Consider the following 23,862-nt stretch of genomic DNA (forward strand, 5'->3'; position numbering starts at 1 on the left):
GCCCGCCCCTTGACTTGTCCAGTACTGCACCTGAACATCAGACAGACTCTTCTCTCTCTCTCTGCTTCACAATAACAGACAGTGGTGGACGTTTTCCAGGGGCACCATGAAACTGTCGGTCGCTTTTCGTCATGCTCACCGGAGCCACTCGAACATTCGACGATCAAGAACCAACGGTATTACGGTTTTAAACCCGGAGAACAGATTCATAGCTGATAGTAGTACGGTTTCTCATCCACGCGCTCGGAAAGTAAGTTCAAGCAGCGGTAGCGGCTCGAGCGAAACGGTCGCGAGCTTTAAAAGCCATACAAGGAAAAGAGATGGACCCATCTATGAAGGTGCCATTAGGTAAGACTAAAATAAACTGAAGTGACAAATCTTCTGTTGAGTGTTTTTACGATTGTACAATGGTGTGTTTGCAACTTTGCTATTGTGTTTCAAGTCTGATGTCTTCCCACGTGTTACCGGAGTTTGGCCGCCAGGCGCCAGCTGATGTAACTTCTGGCTCCCGTTAGTTTACACATTTCATGCGTGGCGAATTGTGTTTTGTACAGATTGTCTATATGAGTACAGTCAGAGTTGAACAATACAAATACGATTTTGTTTTAATATCTGATTTTTTCCATTTTAGGATGAAAGCATTTAAGATGTAGGTCAGTGTTACGGTATATGACGTCATTTAAAGTGACACTTCAACCAAAAATGAAAATTCTGTCATCATTTACTCACCTTCGAGTTGTTCCAAATCTGTATAAATTTCTTTGTTCTGATGAACACAGATAAAGATATTTGGAAGAATGCTTATAAACAGACAGATTTTGCCCCCCATTGACTCCCATAGTAGGAAAAAATACAATGGCAGTCAAAAGTGCCAACATTACTACATTCTTCAAAAAATGTAAGAATTTTACTTTAAGTAAGAAACTTTAAGAATCGGCTAAAAACACATCTCTTCCGTCAACATCTGACCCATTAGTACAGTCTTCTACTTCTTTTCTACTTTCCTATCCCCCCCCAAAATGTCTTAGCTTTGTATACTGTGATAGGCTGACTGAGACCAGTGGCTGCACCTATTTGTTGCACAAATTGCTTCTACTGTTTTTCCCCTACTTTGTACGTTGCTTTGGATAAACGCGTCTGCTAAATGTAAATGTAAAATGTCTTCTTTTGTGTTCAACAGAACAACAAAAAAAGGATAAAGTCATTTTTCCTACTATGGGAGTCAATGGGGGGCAAGATCTGTTATAAGCATTCTTCCAAATATCTTTCTCTGTGTTCATCAGAACAAAGAAATTTATACAGATTTGGAACAACTCAAAGTTGATTAAATGTAAATGATGACAGAATTTTCATTTTTGGGTAAAGTATCCCTTTAAACCGGTGTCTCCTGTATGGGATTGTTGTTTGTTTCAATTTAGAAGTATCTATACAGTTTTTGTATGCTTGCTGTTACATATAAACTAACTCCAGTACATTTCTTACAAATTTTCGCGTATGATTTCTTATCAAATCTGAGAAATAAATCCTTACTGTTTAACTCGGTGCTTTTCAGCCATAACCTACATGTATCCCCTTAATTTCTTTAGATATGACCTGTTTGCAAATGAAGTCAAACTTCAGGTATGCTTCAGAGTTTAAAAAGAGTCACTAAAGATACCTTGGCTCAGCTTTACAAAAAATGCAGATGCAGCAGATTCCAAGGCAACATTATCAAGAGGTTATGAACTTCTAAATGTGTGTCATGACAACAGTTATGATATTTTTTCAAACGGTTATTTGAGGTTGTACATTAGCGAGCTTCCAACTGTGAAGTTATGAATATCTTAAATTCAGAAATAATGACCGAAAAGGTTGAAATCCGTCAACTGGTTGTGCACTGAGGTTCAAAGTTTGTGACCCAAAGCTCAAAACCAGAGGCATACTGATTGATTCATTGACGTTTGATGTGCGGTCAGCATTGATTCTGACCTAATCCTGTAAGTCTATATTGTATTAATCATATCTCAGTTGCAAGACTGATAACAAAAATGATAACTTCTTGTTTTTGTCAGTTTATATGTGCTGTACTTTTTACATCGCATTTTTTCTGTTCTGTTTATCAGCATTTGTGAAAAAGGGGAACATGGCTTCAGATCAAATCACCATGTTAAAAGCACAGTGAGTTGAATGGTAAAAAGTTTTATGCTTTATGATAATTTGTCACCTACAGTGACATCATTCGGAGAAGCAGGGAGGAGCTCAGAGCTATTGGAGAAATCCACCCAGGCCTTAAACCTACACTGGCCATTATACAGGTTTGGTCGCCTTCTACATTCTACACACATTTTCCTAAGTTTTGTCTATATTCTTCTATAAATAAATGATGTAACAATACACATATCTTTTGATATATGGGCAATATCAGACACTGTGAAAACTATATTTATGTATGACAGGCTGGTGAGGATGACAGTTTGCTGGAGATTAACAAAAAGATGGCTGGAAAGGTAACTGTAAAATCCGTCCTCCTCATCGTGTACATTGTAGTTACAGACTGATTTGAAATCATTTATTGTGTTCCTGATTTTGTCCCTACACAGATTGGCTTAAACGTGATGCAAATTTGTCTACCACGCCAGTGCACGGAGGATGAGGTCAGCTTGATGTTGCAAAATTTGAGAGTCATTAGCTTTAATGTCTCAAAAGAAACAGACTTCTTTTTGGGAGATGGTGGTAGTTTTCTGACTCTTGAACTGTTCATATGATCTGCTTTCTCTGTTTATAGGTGATAGAAGAGATCTTGAAGTTGAATGAAGATTCTCGTGTTCATGGTGTTTTCTTGCACCTGCCTCACTCCTTCCTGTCCAGTGCTGTTCGTAATGCCACCAAACCACAGAAGGATGTGGATGGGTGAGTGTTTATATGCAAATGGCTTATACATACAGATTTCTTGTCTGACTCACTTGGTAAGTGTTAGACGCTCAGGCCGTCCTGTGTGTCTGTGTTTGCAGAGTTTGTGATCTGAATATAGGTCGTGTGGTGTTGGGGGATCAGAGAGAAGGCTTTACATCACCTGTAGCTGAAGCTGTGCTGGAGCTGCTCAACAGGCAAGGTGCGTATCTGTTTGTTTGTGTGTCTAGAGAATGCATATGAATATTAGTGAGCCTGTCCGTGAAATCCAGGCCAAAATATCATATTTTAATTATTTCAAAGTTTAATTTCAACCATTAATTTGACTATGATTTCAATCCTTGGCACGGGCTTACTCCACTGGGTTACTTCAGCTGGGTTTTCACATACTGTATATCTCATGCGACGAATACTTTTTTCTTACACAATCATTTTAAGCAATTACAAACCCTAGTTTGTAAATTTACAGCATTTAAATTTATGCTGTCAGGTAACTTGTTGTTCATTACTAGCTTTTTGTGTAATTTCAGATGCCCCCCTGGTTGGCAAGATGGCACTGCTGGCGGGTGTGGAAGGACACCTGAAAGTGGCTCTTCAGTGTTTGATGCAAAACAATGGCATGATGGTGCAGACCTGCTCAGAGACGCTACAAAAACAGGTGAGAGAGGGAGTTTAAGCTTTATTTTGCTGTTATCACCAGCAGGGGGCAGTGCTGCTTTATGAGATCTGATCATAAGTTATGTGAGATACACAGTACAAGTTTCTTGTTGCAGTCTAGTTTCTAAGTTGATTGATTCTAAATGTAACTCGTATTTGCTATGTGATGTGGTTATTTAAGTATGACTTTCCTGTATTTAACAATCTTGCACATTTTCTTTTTAGGTCATGGAGTCAGATGTTGTGGTTATGTTGGAGACGGGGCTTAAGTGTCTCCCACCCACCTGGTTGAGGCTAGGGGTGGCAGTCATCAACCTCGGCTTTGCTCTGGTCAGAGGTATGTCTCTAAGTAAGGCTACTTGGCAGGTTATACATGGTCTTTTATTCTTCCCCTCATTGTCATTTGAGAATTGAGGAACTAAAGTCTGCCAAAAACACTTGACGTAAAAGGCAAGCATGTGATTTCTCTTTAATGCAGAGAAATGCAGGCAGCCCTTTAAATGACTTGCCATTGCCAAGAGACTGTAGCCCGTGCTGTTTCCTCCATAACCCACAAGCATTCCGTTAGCGTGGGAATAATAATAAAACATGACTGATTTTATTTTCATTGATGCTCAGTCTGAGCCAAGCTTTCGTATGTATGATGTTATTTCTTAGAACACTCTGACAGCTGGGATGACGGGGTTGAGACTGATGCTTCTGTCGGGTCTCTAAGTGCTGCTCTTAGAATGCAGGTAAGGGACCTTCTGCTGTTGTATGATTTGCAAGTGGTGATGTTGTGATGATGTGAATTTTGAGTGTTATTGCATCGTACCTGTGCGCTAGTATGCACTGAATGAAGAAATAGGTATTTTATTCTAAAATGTGTATTTTTATTGTTTAGCATGTGGTAATGAGCAGCAGGAGGTGGATGCAAGCACAACAGTACCAACCGTGGAGGCTCCGACCACTAAAACTTCAACCACTGTCACCTGTGCCCAGGTATGAGCAGTTCATCTATGAGTCTCTAGAAAAGATACATCGCTGTTGACGACCTATCTCTGATCAATGTCTGTCTTTAAATGTTTCCCACAGTGATATCGAGATCTCCAGATCACAGACCCCCAAGCCCATAGCTCTGCTGGCTGAGGAGATCGGGCTGCTTCCAGAAGAGCTGGAGGCCTATGGTACCACCAAAGCCAAGGTCCACCTGTCCCTCCTCGACCGTCTCCAGCATCAGCCTGATGGCAAATACGTCTTGGTTGCAGGGTGCGGCATCTGTCTTTACTCAACTTTGGTTTAATTGCATTATTATACGTACCGCCCCCATCTCACGCCATTGGTTGAGCTTTACAGAATACATCTGTAGTCTTCTTTGCATGCGAAACTAATACATTAATAAACTGTACTCATCATTTTGTATTGCAAGTAAAGGAGAGCTGCTTTTGGGGGTGTACATGTGAGGTTTCAGGTGTGTGTTTGTACTCTACCTCTAAATTCCTAGAGAGAGTGATTGGTGGTCCCAGGGATCTTATCTGCTGCTGGCTCTCGGGCCCACCGGGAACCTCCCTTTCATCCGTGTGTGTGAAGCGTGGCTCGGTCCTCTCCGATTGGGGGCCCGGTGGCTCTTTCATGTGTGTGGGGAATGCACAGACCCCCGGCTTTATCACTACCCCTTTCCTCTCCCCAGACTCTCCTTCTTTAAGTTCAGTCCTTTGTTCTGCCTACAGAGCCTGTGAAGCGGCACTGCCCTCCCGCATAACCCACTCAATTACTGTCAGCCAGTGGCATGCCTTTACTGTGCTGCCAAAAGAGCTGCTACACATAAAGACAGAGAGAGGGAGAGAGGTTGCTGATGGGGTTGTTGGGAGACTGAAACGGCGAGATCAGAGGAGGGAGAGCAAGAAGAGAAGAAAGGGAAATGTGTAGTCGGCTAGTCGCAACTCCTTCATTATATTGGATTGAATGTGCACAACTGTAAATCTGGTTGGTTGCAAGAAATTCACTGCAAAAATTATGATCGCAATGTTTTGGGCATTTCAGCTGTATGTTTTATTGGTTTTAACCAAATATTTGTAAACCTGAAATCATGTTCCCGAACCTCTGCTTTGTACTTTCTTGACATATATTGTGATGTGTACCACCATTACAAAAAACTACAAGAATTAGATATTCGCTACAAGCTTGTTTTAGCATTTCATTTTGTTCAATCTATGACCATTTTTAACCTTATAAAAAACTGAAAGTCTGTGCTAAGAGTTCAGTTCAAAGCAGCTCTACAGGAAGGAAGACAAAACAGACAAAAAGTTGGTATTAGTGTCAAAACAGTTTGTTTATGATGTGTTTGGTCTGTGTGTTTTAGTATTACTCCCACTCCTCTGGGTGAGGGCAAGAGTACAGTGACCATCGGTCTGGTCCAGGCCCTCTCGGCTCATCTCAAGCTGAACGCCTTCGCTTGTCTGCGACAGCCTTCCCAGGGCCCGACCTTTGGAGTCAAAGGTGCGCTTTTGTGCCTGTTTGCTTAACCTCGGTTTGATTTTGAAGTTTATGATTGACATTGTCTTGTTATATCAGGCATGTTGTCTTGTGTTTGTGTTGCTGTCTGTTTATCAGCATGCTTCATTATTTCGTCTCCCCACAGGAGGAGCAGCGGGTGGGGGATATGCACAGGTCATTCCTATGGAGGAGGTGAGGGAGGACAGACATCCTGTCTCCTACTATCACAAAACTCTTTCCCTTAGAATGCCACGGTTGTCTGTCACTGATGAGAGGCATCAGAATCACACAGCCATTAGAGGGATAGATCACCCAAAAATGAGAATTCTGTCATCATTTATTCAGCCTTATGTGGTTGTAAACCTGTATTTGACAAAAAAAAGATGTCTGTCCCTTTAAGACAAGTCAAATAAGATATTTCTCTGTGTAATTAATAAGGAAACAAGAATTTTAATATGGTTTTATCCTCTTTTGCCTAATTCTTTTGCCTTTTCTCACTCATATAACAGATTAAGTTGATCAGTATTTTTAACCTTTTTGCTCATTATGGATTAGTTAATCAGTGCATGTTAGTACATCTAAATTTGTATTTGTATTGAAAAACATACATGAGAAGTTCTTAGTATTTGGTATGTTAACCTTTTATTTTATTTAGAGCATGTATTTAAACTTGCATAGGCTCCCCAAATTTATGTTCGAAATGTGACCCTAGCATGATTGGAGAGTATTTGGAAAAGCATCTTGTGTCCCTTTTGTACAAAATAGTTTAAATATCTATTATTTTGTGCCATAATGGTCGTTTGTTGCATTTTTCAATATTCTTGAAAGTATTTGATATAAATTGGGTTCTGGGTCCCAAAACTTTTGGACTTCACTTTGTGTTGATTCTTTTTCTTCCAGTTTAATCTTCACCTCACAGGTGACATTCACGCTATAACCGCAGCCAATAATCTGGTGGCAGCAGCTATTGATGCCCGCATTCTTCAAGAAGCCACTCAGTCGGACAAGGTAAACAACTGCAGAGCTTCTGTTAGATTTTCAGTCTCCCTGAGCTTTAATGTTGTGGTCATGAAATAGTTAAAAGAGTAGTTCATTTTCAAAATGAAAATTCTGTCATCATTTACACGTCCTCTTGTCATTTCAAACCTGTATGACTTTCTTCTGCAGAACACAAAAGATATTTTGAAAAATGTTGGTAACAGTACCGCACAGCCCCCCATTCACTTCTATTGTAACCAATGCAAGTGAATGGGAGGCTGTTAACAACATCCTTCAAAAAAATCTTCTTTTGTGTTCTGTGGAAGAAAGTCATACAGGTTTGAAATTACAAGAGGGCTGGAAATGATGACAGAATTTTCATTTTGAAGGTGAACTACTCCTTTAAGCACTTTTACAGGATTGCTTCAGGTCAAAAGTTAAATTCTATCAATGAGATATGTGTTGATTCACCACATAACAAACAATTATGCAACATTGTAGTAGTTTACACCACGTTGACTTACATTCTTTTGCAGGCCTTGTACAACAGACTAGTGCCATCTGTTAATGGTGTGAGACGCTTTTCTCCCATACAACTGTCTCGTCTACAGGTGAGTCTGTCTGAACACTTCTGACCGTTCATTCATTGTTTTAAAGACCACTTTTTAAATCATTTAGTTTCGCCTTACATCAGTTTTTCAGGATAGTGGTTGTACACACAGATGCAATACATCAAGTTACCATTAGGGGTCCTCATGAAGCTATTGTGAAACCTTGTTCTCATTATGAGGAAATAATTCACAGCAAGTTCACAAAAATGTTTTTGTCTTACTGTTTAAGTAAACAAGGCAAGTGTTGTTTTGGCTCTTACACAGATACGCTGGGAGTCTCTTCCAAACACAAAAACTGTTTATGTTTGCCCAGGGACAGCTTGAGTTGAGTTACATTTAGAAATATAATATGAATTGTTTAAGTAATTTGAATGTTAGAGGTGGTCAACAATTAAAGGTTATAATTTAACCACAATTTGAAAGGCATTTATGGACATATTGGGGCATTCCATTGAAAAATAATTTAAATTCTTTTAAATTATTACTTTGTCTGAGTCGAGGCCGGAACTTACTTCAGTTATGAAAATGTTTAAATACTAGATTTGTGTTTGTTTTCAGCGTCTCGGAATAAACAAATCTGACCCTGATACCCTGACTCCACAAGAGGTCAACTCATTTGTCCGTCTTGACCTTGACCCTGAAAAGGTCACATGGCAGCGAGGTAGGTGCAGGTGTATTGGTCTACTGTTCCTCATAGTTTTCTTCCCCTCCATGCTTGGTAGGTCACAGAGGTTTTCAGGAAGCTGAGTATACTAAGATGCCTAGCAAGCTGACTGACTGTGTGTCACTCCTTGTTGCCATAGAGATGCTCTTACCACTTTCTTTCATACGCAAAGATGTTTCTCTACCCTATTCAAACTCTATAGTCAACTAAAATGGCAAGAGTATTAAGTCTGTAGGACAGTAGATGATGTGCGGTAAATGTTACCTAAATCCGACAGCTAACTGGCCAATTTGTAGTAATTCAAGTTGGCAAACAGAACTTTGGCGTAAACTATGCATGGCATTAGTCGTATGTAAGTCATTTGTCTGCCCATGTTACTATGTAATCCTTCCAGAGCAATTTTCCTTGAACCCACTTACAACTCTCATCACATCTGCTGAGGAGACCCAACATAGACCTTCTGCGTTTTATTATGACGCTGTCCCGCCTGAGATCTGCACATTCAGCTGCATCGGGCGTCTCCCGTTTTACTTATGGCCGCCTGGGAACATTTGCTGCCTTTAGCCCAAAGTTGAACGTTAGGGAGATAGCGCTGCAATGACTGATGGGATATTTACTCAGTCGGGTTAAGAGTGCACGCCAAGACGAGGGGACTGGACGATTAAGACCAGCTTTACATCTCTCGTCTGCTTTGAGGGAGAGTGCATGTTTCTATATGTCTGCCTGAGGAAACGTCTGAAGATCATGTCTGCGACGTTCGTAAAGTCTAATGTAAGCCATTAGGCTTCCCATGGGTTTCCTATGGTCTGTTATGGGAAGGTATCACTGTGAATGATGATTTTTGCTTGACATCAGCACATTCCACCCTTGTTATAGAAGTTTTCAGATTATATGTTACGATGTAGCTCATGTACGCCGCACGCTCGCAGATAGATGAACTGATACAAATGTACAAGAGGGAAATGAGAAACAGAAAGCCTGAAAGTGTACTAAACCGCAAACGAGGCTTATAATTGTTCTGCGTTTGTATGAGAAAATACCGGAGGGTCTGAATTCCTTCTCCAACTTCCCTGCCCTTTGGGAGTTTATGTGTTTATGTCTCATTGCCCCCTCCCACATTTTGCTTGGCCGAAAAATGCTCAAGGTCTTTGAGGAATGCGTGTTATTGTGAGCTTATGGTTTCCCTTGGCGTAAACCGTTCTGGGTCTCTTAGGTCATTGGTTTTGTGAGATTCATTAGATTGCCTCATACATCTCAGCAGTGACGGCGAGATCTATCCAGCTTGCAACACTTAGCGTCCAGCTGAGATCCCTCATGCCATTTATTCTCTCCAGGCTTTGTTTTCAAACACAGCAGCTATGTTTGAGCAGATAGCGCAAGCTAACCAGTGTGGTGTTATTGCAACCTGGTGAAAATGTTGAATTTAGGAGAAAAGCTCAAGGAAACACAAGTGAAGTGTTTTAGTTGTGCCAAATTTTTATGTTATCGTAAGTGAGCAGGTTTTTAGAAGATACAGTCTTTGCCTCAAGCACGTAAATATTTTTTTAAACGTTGAATCTCCCTTCTCAATTCTTAACTTAATTTTTTTTACATCTATCACAGTTGTTGATACCAATGACCGATTTCTGCGAAAGATCACTGTTGGCCAAGCCAACACTGAAAAAGGCCATGCCCGCCAGGTACGTGCTTTTAAAGTTTTCATTTAGTTAAACAGCAATATCATGTGACACCGACGTTTTGTCTTGTTTTCTCAATCAGCATTTGCTTCTCTATATCTCTCGCCCTCTGTACCTCTCTCACTTTTATGTATATTTCCTTAAACTGGAATTAATTAAGTCCTGCGGTATGTCAACAGCTGTCAGGAATAATGGCTCCTAAACCAAATCGGCCAGATAACAGCATGCACCGCAATGGGAAACAGGCTAAGTAAAAGCAAATGTTTCAAAAAGGGGAGAAGAAAGGGGTTATTGCTTGCATAGCAAACCACGTGAGCTGGCCAAGCATGTGCTTACATTCACCCAAAGCTCAGCCCCCCCCCCCCCTTCCGACTGTACCAAAACCACTGAAACGTGCACTACAGCACAGCAGTTGTGTTCTTGGGAAGTGTACTGTGTGTGTATTTTTAGGGCGAAGTAAAGGTTTGCTTTTGAAATGCAAAGCTTTTGCATACAAGCAAGTTAAAGGGACAGTTCAGCCAAAAATAAAAAATCTGTCATTTACTCACCCTCGAGTTGTTCCAGATCTGTATAAATTTCTTTGTTCTGATGAACACAGAGAAAGATATTTGGAAGAATGCTTGTAACCAAACAGTTCTTGGACCCCATTGACTACCATAGTAGGAAAAATAACAATGGTAGTCAAAAGTGCTCTTTCCTGCATTCTTCAGAATATCTTCTTTTGTGTTCAACTGAACAAAGAAATGTATAAAGAAATTTTACCTACTATGGTAGTCAATGGTGGCCAAGAACTCTTTGGTTACAAGCATTCTTCCAAATATCTTTCTCCGTGTTCATCAGAACAAAGAAATTAATACAGATCTGGAACAACGTTAGGGTGAGTAAATGAAGACAGAATTTTTATTGTTGGGTGAACTGTTCCTTTTAAACATATTTTCACATTTATAATATACATATTGTACAAAATGAAGAAATATTATTACCTTAGTTTATGAATAATTTAAATTCAAATTTGGGATAACCATTAGCATGTAGCTATGTGACAGGTGCTAATGACACAAGTGATGTCTGTTAAGCGGCCTACCATCTCTCCTCATAAGGCATCTGGCCACCCGTTATCTGCTCCCAGCTGTTTTATTAAAGGAGTATTTATTAGCTGAGAGTTAAACCAGGACAGCTCGGCTTTCCTCCAGCTGGGGTTGACATGGACACATGTGGGAGCAGTTTGCTCACATACTGTACGATAAAGAACCAGCGCTGGCAGATGTCTGCGGACGTGTCTGATGACATCTCACTGCCTCCCGGAGAGTCATTTGAATGGAAATCACCTAAATTATCGTGTGTGTGTCTGATGGTCAGTATGTAACCTCTCGTCTTTTTTCAGACCCAGTTTGATATAGCTGTGGCCAGTGAGATCATGGCCATTCTCGCTCTGACCGATGGACTGGCTGACATGAGGGCCAGATTGGGACGTATGGTCATAGGGAGCAGCAGAAACGGCCAGCCGATCACCGCAGATGACCTGGTTTGTGTTGACTGTCGACCAGTTGTCCGCTAAACCGACTAGATATATTTTTTTGTTTTAGCATTGAGACGTTTCATGTCTTAATCATTAGCTCTAAACGGGGATGTTGTGCCGTATGTCCTTTTCAAGAATTTGTGACTGTTAATCACTATAAAGGCATTAGACACTTGATGCTTCAACAAAAATATTTTGACATTTATCGATCACTCTCTTTCAGGGTGTGACCGGTGCTTTAGCAGTCCTCATGAAAGACGCCATCAAACCCACGCTGATGCAGACAGTGGAGGTGAGACCTCTTCCCTGGTTTTGTTAGTATCTTTTACACAGGCGCTCGCTCGTACGCTATTTTTCTTATATTCTGTAACACATACCCACGCACTCAGCGGTCATAGCAGCGCTATCTTGATGGAAACTCCCAAACTTGATACTCTCAACGTTGGTGAAGCGATAGAATATTAGAAGCATGAAACGGAAAGCTCGCACACTAACATACATACATCTGGTTTTGGTTTTGGCTCAGTGGGTGTGTGTCTCGCTCTTCGACTGTCACACCCCATGCGCCACGAGAGAAACTGGAAATGAGAAATAGACAGTGGTGAAAAGCCTGATTGTTGGAATGCCTTTCATCTTTACGGCTTTTAAACATGCTAATGACTCGCGATTGATGTTCGGTGTGTATGTGTGCATAGGAGTTGCGTGTTTTAGAGAGCGGCTGCAGAATTGCTATGTGAAAACTTTCCTGCCTGGTTTCCTGTTTCTTTTGCGAGGAGGAATCATATCAGGATGGAACAGGCCGCAAAGGGTTGTGGGAATAGTCTTTTTGCATGGGGATGTATTATTCCTGCTGGGATTGGGGGGTGTGTGTGTGTGTGTGTGTTTGGTATGTGAATGACTAAACAAAAGGACTTGCATGTGTTCACATACAGGCCTGCACTGCAAAAAATGACTTTCTTACCTAGTCTTTTTTTCTTGTTTTCCAGTAAAAATGTCTAAGAATTCTTGAATCAAGATGCATTTTCTTGATGAGCAAAATGCCCTAAGAAAATAAGTCTTGTTTTTAAGTAAAAAAATATGAAATGTCAGTGAATTTGTGCTTAAAACAAGCAAAAAAAAATCTGCCAATGGGGTAAGAAAAATAATATTGAATTGAGTGACTAAGATAAAGGTAAACCTTAATTCAAGATTATTTTTCTTACCCCATTGGCAGATTTTTTTTGCTTGTTTTAAGCACAAATTCACTGAAATTTCATATTTTCTGACTTAAAAACAAGACTTATTTTCTTAGGGCATTTTGCTCATCAAGAAAATGCATCTTGATTCAAGAATTCTTGAAACACCATTGGTCTTTATACACCTCTGAAGACATTTCTGTCAATAGTTATTTCTTAATTTTCCACCATTGCACCTTTAAAAAATACTACATTTTTGCTTATAAAGTGAGCGAACCCACCCTCCGTTCTGTCTCGCTTGGTTTTTCCTGTTTTCTATCCGTCCTGGGTTTGGCACGTCACATCTCCCCCATTTTCCACACTCGCAGGGCAAAGGTGTCCCGTCATATCGGTTTGCATCTTTTGATATGATAGTTTTTCATGTGAAGTTTTTCCAGAGGACAGTTCATTGGAAATCCAAACATCTGCTTTTCCGTTCACACAGTCGCACACATACAGACAGTTTCTCATTCTTTTAGTCAGACTTGATAGCAAGCCAGCTGTGATGTAGATGAGCAAATTCTTTTAATGCTTTGGTTGAAATAGTGTGAAGATGAAGAAACTATTTGGGATGTTCTTTGATATATAGTAATAATACGTTATGAGCCGACCCAACGCTTCTGTGAATAAAAATGGGTGGAATAAAAGGTGGACAGCAAGTTTAAACTGTACAAGTGTAACTGTGTTTGCCTTAATTTGACTGTTAAGGCAAATTTGTTGTACGGCAGGTTTTTTTATTTCTGCTTATAAAGAAAGCATACTCCTAAATTGCGTGTATCTTGGAAGCCACAAACACACAAGGTGTCGGCGACAAACCCGAACAACAACATTCATTGTGCTGTGTGTCTTCTTTAAATGCTTTTTAATAATGAATCAAATCAATCGTAAAGTTATCACTTATTAAATAAACAGGTAGAATCACTTTAAAAGTAATTGATGTTGACAAGCCACTGGCAAACGTGTACCTACTAGGGTGACGCCTCGATGTGAACATTGTTCGCTTACCTCGCTTGACTACTTTTAAACACGTCACCTTTAAACTTGGGTGGTGTTGAATATTTAATTATCAGGGCCTGCTGATGTGGCGAAATGAGGATGCTGGCATGCACTGATAAATGTTTAGGTTATATAGGAAGTCTTTCTGTTTCTCCATTGACAGAGAACACATTTTACCTCAGTTTCCTACCAGATCTGACTTCCTTTTCCTGAATTTGGATGACTTCATCACTCCATTTCTTTGTTTGTGTCTTTGCTTTTCCATCTTCCTGAACTTTCTCCTTCCTGTCCCTTCAGCTGTCAGTTTACGTGTTGGAGCCTTTCTGTGGGACGTTTACGGATTGCCACAGGGTCATTGGTTCAAGCCCCACATTTTCACATGGCTTCAAATGCCTTCTGACACTAGATAATGAAACACATTTTGAAGGTTTTTTTGTATGTAGTTGAAGGATACCATATATGTTTGAATATTTTGTTAAAATGCCTGCGTTGTTTAACAGCAATAGATTTATGTTTAAGGAATAATACACCGTTTTCAGGTGCTTTTGTGACACAGTGTCAGTTGTGAACCCTTTAGGTGCTAATGTAAGATGTTGTCATTGGGTTCTGACAGGAATTGTTGTCAATTGTTATTTATCTCATGCCAGGGCACCCCGGTGTTCGTGCATGCTGGACCTTTCGCTAACATCGCCCATGGAAACTCCTCCGTCCTGGCAGACAAGCTGGCCCTCAAACTAGTAGGAAAAGAAGGCTACGTTGGTGAGTGCACACACGCATACAAACAAATGCATTAATTTGCACACCACAGCTGTTTTTTATAGCACACGAATTTACTGGCCAGAGACAATGGCTATGTGGGGGTACGTTTAACCGAAAATAGTGACGCTTGGTTATTTTCTGCTTCGGGCTCTGCTCATGTGTCAGGGTGATTTCACATGCTCAGCCACGGTCTGCGAGCTCTTGGAAACCTCTTGCGTAAAGCTGAGCAAAGAACCGGATACTTTATCTTAAACCACAGAGGAATGTTTTGTTTTAAAGATGAATCCAGTTAATCCTATCAGTGCCTGCACACCTGAGCATACATACACATTCAAAACCTACGTGCACACACTAAAATATTCTCATTTTCAGTCTTTTGGTAGGGACTTTCTTAAATGTTCACACCTAGTGAACTTTTACACACACAAGTGTGTTTTATTATATTGTAAAAGAAACATATCACTGACTTCCATTGTTTCGTACCGGGGGATGATATTTCTGTTATTAAACACACAAAAATGATTTGGTGGAGTCTTTCAAATCTTCAAACATACATGACATGTTCTGCTATACTTTTGAGTGCATTTAAAATGATTTAGTACCACGTGTAAAATATCCACATCTCTCTCCTTCATTCCTCTTGCTTTTTCCCCGTTCTTTTAACCTCTTTCTCAATGTCTTGTCCCAAATACTTAAAGAATGCTAAGAATGGCTGAGGGCACTGTGGTCCATGCTAGCATCAGAGTAATATTCACCCTTCATCATCTCAAGACAAACTAAACACCAAAGCCCGGTGAAACCACCGCCAACCAAACCAGGCCAAGATTTGTGTTGAGTTACAGCTTAATTTTTATAATCTTTTGTTTTATGTCTGCGTTTATGCCAGCATGTAAATCCTTCTAAATAGAGACATTGCTAGAACCCCCTGCAGGGCTATTAGAAATGATTTGATTCGCTACTTTGTAAAGAATGACCGATTGGGACCGCTTTAGTTGAGCGGTTTAGTTTACTCTCGTTCCTAAATTCAAGTCCTTTTGAGGCTCGGATCGTCAGCCTCAAGAAACAGCTGGAATTCTGGGAGTTATGTTGACTTTTGTAAAGTTTCAATGGGGGGGGGGGGGATGTATGCGTTACCTGATGCCAAGGTATGTGTGGTATGCTGTGTTTTCGAAGTGGGTGAGAGGGAGGACACTGCATATCAGCTGATTATACACAACAGATCCACTTCACAAGTAAAGCACTGCTTTGCTGAGGAATACTAGAGTGGTATGAGGGTAACCTTTGGTCTACACAGAAGAAGACGATGGCGATTTAGCCTCAGACTGATAGATGACTTGATCATTCCAGGTTCTGTGCAGTGTGGATTTGTGAAAGCCAATAACATACTCCTCGCCTCACATTCCCCTCAGTACTGAGACACTGTAAATCTGTGACTGCATGGTGTGTGGAGGATGACAAGAGAATGGGTGATATACTCGTTTCAATGTTCCCAGTCTTGTCAAACCCAGTTGGGGGTGGGTTACTTTGTTTCTGCACCTGGTTGTCCCAAGGTCATGAGCAATGCCTTCAGATAAACTGATTCAGTCGTTTACTTTTTAATAGGATGCTTTAACATTTCCATAGTGTTTAGGTAAAAAATAATTTCCTATTCTTCAAAATATTGTGATGGACATATCTGGCTTTGCCTCATTGGGAAACAAGAGACCAAAGGTAACTGTAAGTGGCCAAGATCTGATGCATGTAAGGCAGAACAAAGACTGACACCAGGACGGTATCGCCGTTCAAAACATAATGCCAGACCACCACGCGCACACACATATACACGCAGATAAAGAGCCTTAGAAAATGTGCCAGGCATCTCTAGTGGAAATAACAACATTACCCATCCCCTTCCCTCCTGCTCCAAAAGCCTGGGAAGTAGCGCAGGAAACTTGCAGGGTTCTGGGAAAAATGGATAAGTAGAAATGCTCCATATTCGGTGGTTCAGTGGTACATTCACGTTTATACGAACCAGTTAAAAAACAAACAGTACATGTCTCTCACACACAAAATAAACATTAGTGGCTTGTGGGGAGGTGGAAGAGACTGGAGTATAATGCTTATAGTGCTCGTTTCTTATGGTCAAAAAGAATGGGATCAATAGAAGATTTTGGAATGCACTGATGCCTACTTTGAAATGGTTGTAATTATATAATTGTTATGAATGAATGGCAATAACTCGGCCTGGAATGTGGGGACACGGCTTATTAAATTAAGCTGTCAGTGCAGAAGCAGTTCACGTGTACGTGAGCGAGAGCATGTGTGTGTACATAAGGTTGAACCCATTCATCTAGTAAAAATTCATCATCATTCTTGACCAACTAACTTTAAGTGATAGTTCACCCAAAAATGAAAAATTCTGCCATCATTTACTCACCCTCAAGTTGATCCAAACCTGTATAAATGTCTTTGTTCTGCTGAACACAAAGGAAGGTATTTGGAAGAAGGACAGTGACCAATCAGATCTCATTCCCTATTTACTGTCATAGTAGGGAAAATAAATACTATGGGAATCAATGGGGGATGAGATCTGTTTGATTAATGACACTCATTCAAATATCTTTCTTTGTGTTCAGCAGAACAAATACATTTATACAGGTTTGTAACAATCTGATGGTGAGTAAATTATGACAGAATTTTCATTTTTGGGTGAAGTATCCCTTAACTATTGTATGATTTTTATGTTATGCATTTGTAAGTGTTTATGCAATTATAGCATAGATTTTATGCAGAATTTTTACATTCGCATGTATTTGAGCACAATAGAGCAAATGTAAGGGCACGCTTAATCTGGAAATATAGTCTTATTTGGACCCCGTTATCTTTGAAATAAAAAAATGTTGTTTAAAGTTGCTGTTGTTCTTTCTGTGCTCAGTGACGGAGGCTGGCTTTGGTGCTGATATCGGCATGGAGAAGTTCTTTAACATCAAGTGCCGGACATCTGGACTGAGGCCTGATGTTGTGGTGCTGGTAGCCACTGTCAGGGCTCTGAAGATGCATGGAGGTGGACCAAATGTAAGTGTGTGCGTTTCTGCACATGTACCTCTATTTTTCAAACTTTAAATATGTATAACATTTAATGTATGTTTTGTATTTTTTTTACAGGTTACAGCTGGTGTACCGCTGCCTAAAGAATATGTTGACGAGGTAAGAGATGTTCATCGTGCTTTAACAATCATACTTTTACTTGAATTTTTTTTTTATCACCTAATAGCATTGCAAAAATAGGAGTAGTCCCGCCAAAACTCATGCAATTGGTTGAGCTACTAATTACACGGCGGGAAAGTAACAGAGCATAACGCTGCATTCAGACCGCCAGCGACTGTGTCGCTAGTCTCTTTCTACGAGGTCATTAGAAGGCGTTCCTAGCTTTGGTTGTCCTAGAAACATTTATAAACAAACCCTGCAGTAACAGACGAGAGACTGCTGACGTGAGCTCCGCTGCTGTACTCCTATTGGTTATCGCTCCCGAAAGTCGCTCATCATTTGCATAAAGTTGAGAAAATCTCAACTTTGTCAAATCGCTAGACACGCCCACTTCCTGTCACCAACGGTCACTGTCGCGCGTGTCGCTGGAAGTCGCCGGCTCTCCATTGAAATGAATGACATCGCCTCGCTTTGTCACTGGCGGTCTGAATGGGGCGTAAAGGTGTTAAAAAAGGGTTGACAATGGCAGATTTTGTGCATAACTCTTTGAATATTGCATTGGAATACAAGAAAGAAACAGCAGAGAAACTCAATCGCTTTTATAGAGGGTTTTATTGGATGCATGCCAGGTTTGGTCATTGGCCTGGCTAGTAGCTAATAATATAACAATTTATTTTATATTTAATTTATATTAATAACAATTAATATTAGCGTTTTATTGTATATTAATTGTGTTGAATTAAATTAAAACTAGTTATTGATTCTTGTTGGTTTTAAGTTTGGACCGAATAACGTTTTTTATATTGTTGCTGCTGAAACCGACTGGCAAATACAAATTTTGTCCTTTACGACTTGTATGTACTATTTTACCCCATCAATAAGTGGCGATATTGCTCCCTAGTGGTAAAAAGAAAATAAAGGAGGAAGGGGGAGATAAGTGAATGAGTGCCTGCCGCACCCTGCTACGCTCCGAAGGCCCATAGCCCATCTCCTTTGACCCCCTTTCTCCCTAGTGTGGTTTGTGTTATTCAATTAACAGGGAAAATACAGTGTCTGTTTATGGAGGTAGAGGCACAGAGGCGTAATGGGAGTTGTAGTCTAGAAAGAGTGATGAAAAGCAGGTACAGTGTTTCCTAAAGCAACCCCAGCTGGGAAAATAACTCAAGTGCTTAAGCTAATTGTGCAGTTTTCTAATGAGAAACAGAAGGCACCAAAGCTTGTCTCCTGAGCTTTGGATGTCTATTGTCCGAGGCTGGTTCTGCTCTGCTAGCGTCAGTTGGCTTGCAAAAAGGAGCAGGAGGTTCCTTCCGGAAAGCACCGTAGATGGTTTTCTCAAGGACAAACCAACTCATCCTCTGATAAAGAAAATAACAAACGTTTCAGTCCATGTAACAGAATGCAACCAAGCTTTTAGCTAGTTTATTTCACTACATTCTTGTTTTTAAAGTGCACTCATAAATTGTATTTATAGTGTACTTAAAAGACATACACAATGTGTTTGACTTCAACATGGATACAATCCACATGGATGTTTTCAAGACACTCTGCAAAAACAATATTAACAATGTTTATGGTGCCTGTGTATGTTTATATTTACAACATGTAAATATTCCCCCCAAACTCTTTTACAGCCTCATCAATTTGGTTAGAGCTTTTTATTAGTATTGAGTGAGTAAATTCCTTTAACCTCTAATATAAGATGTTTATGAATTAATAACTAGCTAGTTTTTAATTCTCGGATTAGACAAAGGTGAGTTTTGTCTGCGTGTGTTCGGCTAAAGATCATCTATCCATATTTGATATTTTTATTGGTTTATGTTTTTTTGTCATCAGAATCTGCAGCTGGTTGCGGAGGGCTGCAGTAACCTGAAGAAACAGATTCAGAACGCTCATCTCTTTGGGATTCCTGTGGTTGTCGCTCTGAATGTATTTAAGTAAGACCAATGAGAACGAAAAAGTGTCAGGCGGTGCTGTAGTTGTGTAGTTTTGATTCTCAATATCTTTTCTATTATTCTGTAAAGCACTGACACTCAAGCAGAGATTGACCTGGTGTGTCGCATCGCAGAGGATTCTGGGGCCTCAGCTGCTGTGCCGTGTAATCATTGGTCAAGAGGTGGGCGGGGCTCTGTAGAGTTGGCACATGCCGTAAAAGAAGCTGGGTCTCGAGAGAGCCATTTCAGATTCCTCTATAGTCTGCAGGTGAGGCCAGACTTGTTTATCAGAGAAATTTTGAAGCAAAATGACAAGATTGATGTTTTAAACATGATCAGAAATGTATTTTTCTTTATGCCATATTAATTGGCCTGCACATTAGAGTTTTCGAAGTCAGGGTGGGATGGGGGTTGTAAATCTGTCAGCTGGTTTCAGTTAACCTTAGCGAGTTTTGGATGTTGTGACTTTGATTAAGTGATGCTATGAAAGGCACTTTCTTGGTAATTTGTGTTCTTGACGGGGGATTTTCTGGCCATCAGAAAGGAGAGAGTGATGATAATAATAAAGATGTTTGAAGACTTATTTTTTAAAGTTAGCATTGGCCTTGTATTCACATAACATTTTAAGGCTAAAAGTTGCTGATTTAGGAGAAACTCTTAAAGGGATACTCCGCCCAAAAATGAAAATTCTGTCATCAATTACTCACCCTCAAGTTGTTCCAAATCTGTATACATTTCTTTGTTCTGCTGAACACAAAGGAAGATATTTAGAAAAAAGACATTTCTGGGACATCATTGACTACCAAAAATTATTGTGTAATTATGTTCGGTTGAATGAGATATTTTGTCCTACTATGGTAGTCAAAGGGGTAGTCGAGAGGCCTCATATGTCACTAAGACCATATTAAAAAGCATGATTATCGACACTGTATTATTTTAACATGCATGATATCGTAAATAATTCGGCACCCATTTAAATTTTGCCTTAAGAACCACGTAGGTTACAGACTCTCTCTCTAAAACCTGCACTCAAATTTTAAGTGTGATTTGTTTGCAAGGAAAGAAGACATAAGGAACTAAATTAAATATGAATTTGAAAGCATTTATGTTAACATTTAAAAAAATTGAATGATCATACCGTTACCGTGAAGTTATTTGGGCGTCAACCGTAAAGTGAAAATCTCATATGGTGACTGCTTTAAAAAAAATAATAATATGGCAACATGATATCTCGTTCTTCAATATTCGTACGATTAAGTCACTGACAGAGACCCCATCCCTTATTAGCCAATCACTGTAGGCATATTTACTAAGTTTGCTGACATCATCCATAGCAACAAGGTCAACCACATCTTTTTTCTATTAGCTTTTAGGAGGAAACCTTTAACAAAAAACTTTTACTGCTATTCCGTAAAGCTCTTAGTGGTAAGAACATTTTTTGTGACTTTTTTACAGGATCCTATTGTGGAGAAGATTCGGACAATTGCACAGAAGATTTATGGTGCTGCTGACATTGAGTTGTCACCTGAGGCTCAAACTAAAATAGACTACTACAGTCAACAGGTGAGAGAGATTACCATTGTTATTAAATATCACACAGGCCTGTGTGTATGCGGTTTGATTAATTTGTTTTGCAGCCAATATGTTTTTAGGTACTCATTGAAATAAATACAAAACAAGGTTCACAATAGATAACAGGTGTCAGGAGCCTAAAACTGATTATATTAATGTGTTGTGGGTATTAAAGGGATACTTCACACAAAAACGAAAGATTCTGTCATTTACTCACCTTCGAGTTGTTCCAAATCTGTATAATTTCTTTGTTCTGATGAACACCGAGAAAGATATTTGGAAGAATGCTTGTAACCAAACAGATCTTGCCACCCATTGCCTCCCATAGTAGGAAAAATTACTTAATCATTTTTTTGTTCTGTTGAACACAAGAAGACATTTTGAAGAATGTCGGTCAGCAAACTGTTCTGGGGCTCTTTTGACTACCATTGTATTTTTTCCTACTACGGAACTCAAAGGGTGGCAAAATCTGTCTGGTCATAAGCATTCTTCCAAATATCTTTCTCTGTGTTCATCAGAACAAAGAATTGTATACAGATTTGGAACAACTCGAAGGAGAGTAAATGATGACAGAATTTTCATTTTTGGGGGAACTGTTCCCTTTAACTGTATCTCGCAGGGTTTTGGTGCTCTACCTATCTGCATGGCCAAGACCCACCTGTCTCTTTCTCACATGCCGGAGAAAAAGGGTGCACCCACCGGTTTTGTCCTGCCAATCAGAGATGTGCGTGCCAGCATCGGGGCAGGGTTTATCTACCCTTTAGTTGGAACTGTGAGTATCTTTAAAATCTGATTTTGAAACTCTTGCCCTTCTTTCCCCCCTCATTTCTTCCCTCTAGATATATTTGTTGGCTTTTCGCTCTTGATGCCATCTGCTGCCTTACATCTCTGTCTTTTATTATTTCCTTTGCTGGTAAGTAGGTGGATGTTTCAGTTACTAATAGGATCCAGGATTATGGTTGAACCTGTGATCTATGACATCGCCGGGCCCTTTAAAACAGCACTTGGCCGAATTCCATTGGCCGCTATGTTTTGGTTCCCTACAGCCAATAACGGCAAGTCTAAGGCGGGTATATCTGTCTGTCTGAATTCCTAACAATATTTGGCCAGTTTTTTATTATTATTAATGAAAGTAGGCCTCAGTTAGGGTTTGTAATGAAACCTGTGAGATTGCTTGGCTATGCGCTGTGAAAACAACCCTTGGCGTGATGTGAGATGGGGCTCAGAACTTGACTTTGACAGGTATGACCCGTGCTTGTGCTTCTCCATGTGTGTGTCCGCGTGTTTGTGGTTCTCATTTAACCCAGCTGGTTCACTTTAGGAACCACTGTTTCAAGACGTTCAACTTTAGAGTCGTCAGACCAGCCTTTTTCATTATTTTCTATTGTACGACTACGTTGTCCCATTTTGGTCCACTTTGTGTGTTTTTAAACATTATTTTTTGAATGAATTTCCTGTGTGTTTGTGTATATAAGTGAATGATTGAGGTATGTTGACGATCTGTTAAAGATGTCATTTTTGTTAAAGTTGACTTTTCCATCCCAGTTACATCTGTAGGTTGTTTTCTACAAAAAGCATAAATCCTCCGGCTTTATGATGCTATTAAAACAACATTGTTGTGTTTAGTTTGAGTGCCCTGACGATCCTGACACAGCAATATTAAAAAATGTTAAGAGTCTGTGTGAGTTTTGGACAGAACTGTCTGCCGTTTTATGGCGGTAATTTCACAACGCTCTTGGCAGTATCTTCATCCACTAGAGCTCCATCAGCTCTGTGATGATGTTCATTTGTGCTGACCAGCCGTTGTCTTTTATCCAGTTTAATCCAGTCAGCCATCCTGTATGTAGTGCATGTTTTAGTGTGTTGTGTGGCTGGGTGAGGCTTAGGGAAGGAAGTTGATTTCCGGGTTGAGAGTGAGGTGCAGGCTGTGATGCAGGTTCAGGGTCGGGGTGAGGCGTCCGCAGTGCAGCGTGCTAGGAGATGGGTTGCTGTGACCCCGCCCCTCTGGTCTGGTCACCGCTTTTTTCGCTTTTATCTCCACTGGGCTGCTGCAGGACACACGGCCAGCACTCGTGACCCCTCAACCCCTGTCAAACTTTACTGCCAGCGCTTTGAACTTCAGTCTAATTCCTCTATCTGTCTTATGTCTTCCTATGTGTATTTTTATCTGTCTTTTTATGAGTCTTCCTATATGTCTTTTTATGTCTTCCTATCCGTCTTTTTATCTGTCTTTTTATGAGTCTTCCTATATGTCTTTTTATGTCTTCCTATCCGTCTTTTTATGTCTTCCTTTCAGTCTTTTTATATGTCTTTCTATCTGTCTCTTATGTCTTCCTATATATCTTCCTATCTGTCTTTTTATATGTCTTCCTATCTGTATTTTTATATGTCTTTCTATCTGTCTTTTATGTCTTCCTATATATCTTCCTATCTGTCTTTTTATGTCTTCCTATCTGCCTTTTATATGTCTTTTTATGTCTTCCTTTATTTCTTTTTATATGTCTTCCTATCTGTCTTCTTATATGTCTTCCTACAGTGAGGGAAATAAGTATTTGATCCCCTGCTGATTTTGTAAGTTTGCCTACTTACAAACAAATGAAGGGTCTATAATTTTTATGGTGGGTTTATTTTAACTGATAGACACAGAATATTAAAAAAAATCAGGGGAAAAAAATGTTATATAAAGGTTATAAATTGATTTGCATTTCAGTCAGTGAAATAAGTATTTGATCCCC

At 39.9% G+C, this 23,862-nt stretch overlaps 1 protein-coding gene across 1 annotated transcript in view; it reads left to right on the forward strand.

Moving 5' to 3' along the window:
- Positions 1–23,862, forward strand: part of mthfd1l (methylenetetrahydrofolate dehydrogenase (NADP+ dependent) 1 like) — a 27,748-nt gene continuing 3,886 nt past the window's right edge. Inside the window, exons 1-26 of the mRNA XM_057353354.1 lie at positions 1–348; positions 2,210–2,294; positions 2,436–2,486; positions 2,580–2,633; positions 2,765–2,889; positions 2,991–3,091; positions 3,420–3,547; positions 3,772–3,883; positions 4,204–4,280; positions 4,430–4,527; positions 4,621–4,794; positions 5,888–6,024; positions 6,167–6,213; positions 6,922–7,029; positions 7,536–7,610; positions 8,169–8,271; positions 9,877–9,953; positions 11,335–11,475; positions 11,693–11,761; positions 14,327–14,438; positions 17,353–17,492; positions 17,583–17,624; positions 19,458–19,558; positions 19,646–19,823; positions 21,011–21,118; positions 21,747–21,899. Coding sequence (XP_057209337.1) covers positions 107–348; positions 2,210–2,294; positions 2,436–2,486; positions 2,580–2,633; positions 2,765–2,889; positions 2,991–3,091; positions 3,420–3,547; positions 3,772–3,883; positions 4,204–4,280; positions 4,430–4,527; positions 4,621–4,794; positions 5,888–6,024; positions 6,167–6,213; positions 6,922–7,029; positions 7,536–7,610; positions 8,169–8,271; positions 9,877–9,953; positions 11,335–11,475; positions 11,693–11,761; positions 14,327–14,438; positions 17,353–17,492; positions 17,583–17,624; positions 19,458–19,558; positions 19,646–19,823; positions 21,011–21,118; positions 21,747–21,899 — 2,838 coding nt within the window. The 5' untranslated portion in view covers positions 1–106. The remainder of the gene's footprint in view (positions 349–2,209; positions 2,295–2,435; positions 2,487–2,579; positions 2,634–2,764; positions 2,890–2,990; positions 3,092–3,419; positions 3,548–3,771; positions 3,884–4,203; positions 4,281–4,429; positions 4,528–4,620; positions 4,795–5,887; positions 6,025–6,166; positions 6,214–6,921; positions 7,030–7,535; positions 7,611–8,168; positions 8,272–9,876; positions 9,954–11,334; positions 11,476–11,692; positions 11,762–14,326; positions 14,439–17,352; positions 17,493–17,582; positions 17,625–19,457; positions 19,559–19,645; positions 19,824–21,010; positions 21,119–21,746; positions 21,900–23,862) is intronic.

This window comes from Triplophysa rosa, linkage group LG15 (genome assembly GCF_024868665.1).
Source record: "Triplophysa rosa linkage group LG15, Trosa_1v2, whole genome shotgun sequence".
Classification (NCBI taxonomy): Eukaryota; Metazoa; Chordata; class Actinopteri; order Cypriniformes; family Nemacheilidae; genus Triplophysa; species Triplophysa rosa.